This window comes from Antennarius striatus, chromosome 4 (genome assembly GCF_040054535.1).
Source record: "Antennarius striatus isolate MH-2024 chromosome 4, ASM4005453v1, whole genome shotgun sequence".
Taxonomy (NCBI): Eukaryota; Metazoa; Chordata; class Actinopteri; order Lophiiformes; family Antennariidae; genus Antennarius; species Antennarius striatus.
This window is the reverse complement of record NC_090779.1, coordinates 21116613-21123921: the sequence shown is the minus strand read 5'-3', so window position 1 is coordinate 21123921 and position 7309 is coordinate 21116613. Positions and strand designations below refer to the sequence as shown.

The 7309-nt window shown below is 38.5% G+C and overlaps 1 protein-coding gene across 1 annotated transcript; it reads right to left on the bottom strand.

Annotated features, from left to right (window-relative positions):
* Positions 1–288: 288 nt before the first annotated feature.
* On the bottom strand, positions 289–2278 carry urahb (urate (5-hydroxyiso-) hydrolase b). Its single transcript, XM_068313840.1, has 4 exons — positions 2170–2278; positions 1426–1565; positions 1024–1159; positions 289–702 (listed from the first exon to the last, which is right to left on the bottom strand). The coding sequence occupies exons 2-4, from the start codon at positions 1560–1562 to the stop codon at positions 613–615; spliced, it is 363 nt and encodes a 120-aa protein (XP_068169941.1). The 5' UTR covers positions 1563–1565; positions 2170–2278; the 3' UTR covers positions 289–612.
* Positions 2279–7309: the final 5031 nt, after the last annotated feature.

Genomic DNA, 7309 nt, shown 5'->3' with positions numbered 1-7309 from the left:
TTCATCGTATTGTCTTTACAAGAACAATCTCTTGCAGGAAAACACACCCATTTAGAACGCAGCAGGAAAACACACCATCATTTAGAACTCCCGATTAGTGATTTTGCATTCTTGTCATTTGAAATTCTGCAATCTTAAGACGTAATCTTATGTTTTAAGTGATTAAATTATGAAAGAATTTAAGAATTCAAACAGAAAACGAGAAGTAAAAATTGACTTTAGCTGTACAGTACGTTTACTTGCATGATATTAGAAAGAAACAGTCACATCAGATGTATATACATTTTTTATAAATTTTATTCAAAATAGAACTTTGGTTTGCAGTGTTATAAGAATAACACAAATTACACAGATATCAATTTTAACTATTAATACCAACAAATTATTTTAAGAAGAAAAACAACGTCACACTTCATGGACCAAAGTGAGAGGTTGATTTTAAAGTTCATGTCACACCAAATGAACAATCATTCACAGCATATAAACATTATATTTTACTATCAAATATTTTTAAATATATGTTTCTACAAATTGCCATTTAAACAAGTTCAATGAGAGAAAATCTGTGCAACAACAGAAACGCTTTCTCCATCCAGGATGCAGCTGGAGCTCTCAGCTTCCTCTGTAGGTGCTGTAGGAGAACCGAGTCATCAGCAGAGGGAGATGGAACTTCTGCACGGGGTCACTGATGGTAAACACAACCTGTGAACGTGCAAACACATTCAGATACACACACATACACACACACATACCACCAAAGAACACATGCTTACTCATGCCTAGACACATTTAACAATATCCTTCCAAGCAGGGAAAGGCATTGCAGTTAATGCCTGAATGAAGGATAAAGGGGATCATACAGTACTGCCAAAATCAACATGTTTTTTTTTTTGTAGATATGACTTCTTGGAGATTTATATGAATAACCCTGAATCTGCATTTGATCAAATATATATAGATATAAAGTCCTCTGCAGTTGATGTCCTGACACAGCTCAATAGCATCTTGAAGACTGAAGCTCACCTCCACATAAGGGTGAAAGGAGGTCTGGCCCAGACTCTCCCAGTATGAACCAGTCTCAAAGCGCAATTTATACATGCCAGCGGTGAATGTTTGCCAGCTGATGAGTTCTGGGCAGCGTCCATCTTCATTTGTTGTGCTAAAAAAAATAAAATCAGGAAACTGCTGAGTTGTGGAGCTACAGTAGATAATTCTCTGAAAGACCGTCTTCCTTCAGCTCTCATTATCCAGACCTTCTCTGAACCAAAAACACTGGCATACAGGCTTAATATGACTTAACGTCTGACATAATCAGCCTCAAAATGGAACCCTCAACCATAGAGCATCCAGAGGCGGGGCTTTTGGATGGGAAACCTACTTTGCTTTACCATACCCCTTGCTGTATTTTGTCTGTTCCAACCCTACCCGACACTCAGCATGTTCCAGATCATCAGCTTGGAGTCCAGTCTGTGCAGGCTGAGGGCCATCCTGGCCGCCGGGACTCCGTCTGCGGTGTTCAGAACGTGAGTGGTGAGCGGGCTGGACCCTGATGCTGCGGCCATGATCTGCGGGGCGAGTGTGGACAACTTCACCCGTGGGAATTTGAGTTACCCAGTATGAAAGGGTCCTGATCGTTCATTGATGATGTCAAGAATGACATCACAGTCATCAGAAACGCTACCAGACATGGTGAAAATGAGGTGGCAGACAGAGAGAAATGTAATGTATTTATAGTATGTGGAATTATTGTAATTGTATTGTATTGTAATGAATTTGATCAAATTATTTTATTACATAAAAATGTTATTTCATAAGAATATATTCTATCTATTTGAAGAATTTAAACATGTACTAGCAGTTTAAAGCTCTGTGCCTCTCCGGTAATCAATTTGGACTTTCAGCCATTTGAACTTTGACTCCTTGTGTTTTCACCAAAATCTCATGATCCCCAGCATATCAGGTGACCACAGGAAATATCCTGACCCCAGAATGAGAAAGCCTAAGTTATAGTTGTGAAGAGTTGTCAAGAATACATGGTTTAAAAAGTGCAGAAAATAGGAAAACACACAACAAAACTTGGATTGAGGAGCTCAATGCCAAAACATAATGTTCTGATCTTCAGTGAAGGAACTGGAGCGACTGTCAGTGTTTGCTTAAGAGCGCACTTACCTTCGTGTGAGCACTGTGCTGCTGCAAGTTCAGTCACTTCACAGAACTCATCCAACCAGTGGGAAACTCATTGGCCACACCCACTGTTGAAGCTGTTTACCCATCATGCACTGCAAACAGCCCTAGTGTCAAAGGTTGTCCTTCCTCTAATGAATTATTAAAGCCTCTGCATCCTCTCAGTCAACAACATGTCACCTGGTGTGATTCTTCTTCCTGTTTGAATATGATAACAACCTGCAGATTTAATTAAAAACAAAGACACAGTTATGTTTTATAGCCTATTTGAGAAGTTATTCTTTAATTACAGATTCATGGTATTATTACATTTTATTGTACGCCAGTATATATTTGTTTATTCTTATTTTATTATTATTTCCACTTACGATACAAAGATATTGATTCTTCTTCCTTCGTAGAGACTAGAAGATTTGTGAGGATTTTTAAAAACTTAACAGTCAGACAGTCAATAATAAAACAGTCATTTGAAAAAGTTACAGGCTGTAAATAAAAATCTCAGATATGGGACATGTCCTAGTCGATGTGCTGACAGTTCAAGTCCCCTCAATGATTTGTCAGTTGTCGTAAACTGAGGATGAAAACACGATCAATACTGACTATACTTTAGCAGAAAATACAAATTGAAGTTGCCATAAGAACAGACACTCAATCTTGATTTACCTCAACCTGAATGATTCCAATCCAGCACAGGCACAGGAACAGAATGTGATGAACAAAGACTCATTTTGTCGCTGAATCTTTGTTAATCTGAAGGTGGATTCTTTTAACATTGAATTTTTCAAAGTTGAATTTTGAGAATTTATTATTGTGCAGGAGCACAAGTTTGTACCATCAAGCATAAAATAATCCTTCAAAGAAAGAACACAGTGATTTATGATGAGACCAAGGTAGAATTACCAGTATTATAAAACAATTTGTTCAATAACTACTGTCAACCTTCATAGTTATTTATTTAGAATCTAATGACTTGGTTTACTTTATTTTATATATTGATTAGCATCACACGAAAACCTATTAGAAACAGTTGTTCTGTTGACAGTATCTCCTATTGAGATCATTTAAAACATGAGGTTAATTACATTTGATTATGTAATTTTTGTATATTTATTTTGTATAGTACTATGCAGACTACCATACTATAGTAGTCTGAGAGGACAAAGTCAAAGTGTTTAAAAAGTCAATAGTAATTGCATGATGCATTTTCTCATGATGCTTCTTCTCTGTTGTCTGTGTGCAGAATATTAAAATATATATTGTTTCATGTCAATATCATTTTAAGCAGGTCAATGTCATGGATTTTTCTTCATCCGTCAGACAAATTGGATGTTTGTGGTAAATTTGTGGTAACAGTGGTGATATGGATGCATGGACCACCTGAAAACTACCTGATAACACGATCCTTCCATCCACAACTTGGTAGATTAGTGAAAGAAAGAGAAAAAATACCTCATCAATCATTCCTATTAGACAAGATAGACGACAACAAGACCTTTTCTTTGCAGCGACCTTTGGAGAGCACATTCTGCAGATTGGCTCTTGGCAAACTTGCTCTAGACAGTTGATCAGTGAACCAATACATCAGAGTCAACCACTAACTTTTCTAACTATTCAAGAGAGTTTAGCACCCTTAAAGAGTCCAGGCTAGATCTGTGCTATAGGCTACATCTGAACTCCTCATCAGAAAATGTGATTTTTCTTGGTTCAAGTTCAACAAGTCTGAATATCAGACTTGTCTTCCAGAAATCAGATCACTAATTTTTTCTGTGCTGCTTTGTTCCACCTCTGTTTCCTTTCATAGATATATAGACACAATTGCATGAAAAAGTTAGATGGTTTTCAAGATTTCCCGTTATAAATCACTGGTTGTTCATATTAGCAATTTCAGTTAAATATATTGTATGACAGACGAACACAGATATTTGAGAAGTGAAAAGATGTTTATAGGATTTACAGAAAGTGCGTAATAATCATTTAAACAATAGTGGGCAGGGGCATACATTTGGGCAAACCAACACAAAAATCACAATAATATATAGTTGATCCTCCTTTTGCCAAAATAACAGCCTCTAAGGTATTTTTGATTTTCTTTACAAAACATGTCCAGTTCAGTTGGTTTGATGGTTGCCAGCATGGCCAGCCGGCTTTAAATCACACCACAGATTTTCATAAATATTCAGGACTGGGGACTGAGATGACCATTCCAGAGTGTTGTAGCTGGTCCTCTGCATGAATGCCTCAGTAGAATGCATCTGCACTGATCACACAGCCCCACAGCATGAAGAAGAAGAAGAGGCCTGTAGACATGCAATATATACAGCGCGAGGCAGAGTGGTGGGCAGCTCAGTATTGGTGCGCCCGAATGAGCAGCTTTTAGGGGGGTGGTGCCTTGCTCAGGGGCACCTCGGCAGTGCTCAGATGTTTGTCTTGTGTTGCAAGTGTTTGTCTTGGAATGCTGTAGTCTTCACCGTCATGCATACACCCCCTTGTTATGTCAAAAATGAAACTGATTCGTCTAAATTTGCTTTAGCGGGGGGGGGGGGGGGGCAGTGGCTCAGTGGTAAAGCGGGAGGTAGGTCGTCCAATGTTCCAAGATCGGCGGTTCGATTCCCACTCCCACCCAAAAACACCCAGAGTGTGAGCTGACAGTGGGAAGTGTCAGCTCACCCTCGGAACACTGTTGAGGCACCCTTGAGCAAGGCACCACCCACCCACCCCTCATTTGGTCACACCAAGCAGCCTCCCCCTGCATGCGTACAGGCCCCTTGTGTGTGTTTGTGTGTTCAGGGCCTTTACACACTTATATAGATATACTGTATATGCATGTGACTAACTAGTGTGCCACTAATATCCCTTCAGGGATTAATCCAGTATATAAAATAAATACAAATTACTCTCCCCCTTGTGAAAATTGTGCTGAACAGTTGAACGATGCACAGAGACACCGTCTGCAGTAAGATCATGTTGTAGGTCTGTGGAGCTGGTCTGTGGATTGAGTGTGACTAAACCACAATGTTGAACAATCTTTGTTTTCAGGTCATTTGACAGTTGTTGTGAGACTCTCGCGCTGCCACAGAGGAAAACGCAAACAGATCAACTTGCAATTGGCGACCTTAAATACCCATCCTCGTGATTGCCTTCACCTGCGTGTGTAGGTCAAGGCTCAACGTGCTCATCAAACACATTTTTGTGTTCCAATAATCAGTGCTAATGGTATTCAAATCAAAAACAACAACAAGAGTGCTCAAATTTATGCACATGTCTACAATTGTTTAATAATTATTTCCGATAAACTTCATTTCTCTTCTCAACTATCACTGTTTCACTGTTTGTTATATGATATACAGTATATATAACTGAAATTGTTGATCTGAACAATAGATTGATTATAAAGGAAAATCTTGAAGGGGTTCCCAAACTTTTTTCATACCATTGTAGATAGATAGATGTACTTCATTGATCCCAAACTGGGAAATTCACAAATTCATAAATGAAGTAGCAGAAAGAGTTGGGTTAATATGACACACACACACACACACACACACGCACACAAAGCTCCAAACGCACAAGTTATGAAAAATATTTTTTATTACACAGAAACTGACATCGATTACATTTAGCACTGAGGACAAACACAAACTCACTAACAACAGAAACCACTATTAAAACCAAAAGAAGAGTCTCACGTCAAACTGATTCTCCACTAGGAGCTGGAGGGTTTCGTATTAAAACATTTTAGTGTCAATGTTGAAATCTGTAAGTATTTATAGAGTTACTAATGTACACATTAATTTTTTTTAAACCAACAAATATTTTACATTAGAGCCAAGAAACATACAATGTTTCCTGTGCACTCGGTCACAGTTATTCATATACATCACAGTCAGCCGAAATGTGTCGAAACTAACAAGATTTCAGAAAATACAAGTAAACTATGATGGAGGTACAGGTTAAAAATGATCCAAATATGGTTTTCACTGGACATAATTTGTCTCCCAATAGCATTACCAGCACACGATGAAGTGTTCGTACTACGGGTGCCTTCATGTTTGTACACAGGGTGGAAGTGGAGATGTGTCATCGAATACACAAACATTAATTCAAATAACATTCAAATTTGTCTTCTAGGACAAAGAACATCATACAAAATTTAATGAAACAGTTGGATGCAGGGTGGATGCACAGAAATAAATTCAACAATGTAGTCTCTGCTAACATCTGCCATTGAACCAACGTATTAAAATAATGGTAAACAATGAGTGAATCCTCACATCCAGATGAACCCAAACACAGTAAGAGTGAAGTTAGACTTTTGAGTGAATGCACCCCCATAAGGACACAATATTAAACACGTTGTTCTGAGTCCTGTTCAGTCCAGTGTTGCTGACGCTTTCAGTGTTTGATGCAGAAAGCAGCTAAACGTTACCAGATGGCCACATATGTTCATTTACATATTGATGATGTCGGCACTCAAAGTTGTGGTTGTGGTTGTGGGAGATCACTCTTTGAGTCATATAAAAGGTGGACAGATGAGTATTTATCCATTTACAACCCCAATGAAGGATAACAATGAATTTTAGGTTAAAAGAAAAATACAATGGGGTTGGGGAAATAGGTCAAATGAACTATTTAAATACTTACAAGATCAAACTATTTACATATTTAGAAAGCTGACCAATCTAATTCAGACATCCAATACATGTCAGAGAGAGCACATCACTGTAACCATAGAAACTCACTACAGCTGAACATCCTGTCCTGGAGCGGGTGGTGTCCTCCTACCTGCCCTACAGCCTCAAACCCACATTAGCCCAAGAGACCCGACAGATTACTCTCCTTCTGATGGCTCTGGGTAGCAGGCATGAGGATGGATTATGTTACAGTCGTATGGACAGGACTACAGTTAGGAACTCAGGTTCAGAACAGAACATTTCTTTATACTAGTGAGATGTTCTGATGTGGGACTCCAGTGGATTCAGAAGCTAATGTTAATCAACTCCTTCCAACTGTTGCAGAAAACTGTTTTTGTTTTACACAACCAAGTGGAAGGAAAATTTAATCTGCTAACCTGACCCACATGGAAAAATGTAATCATCCCCGTTTATATCTGCATGTTATGTTTAGT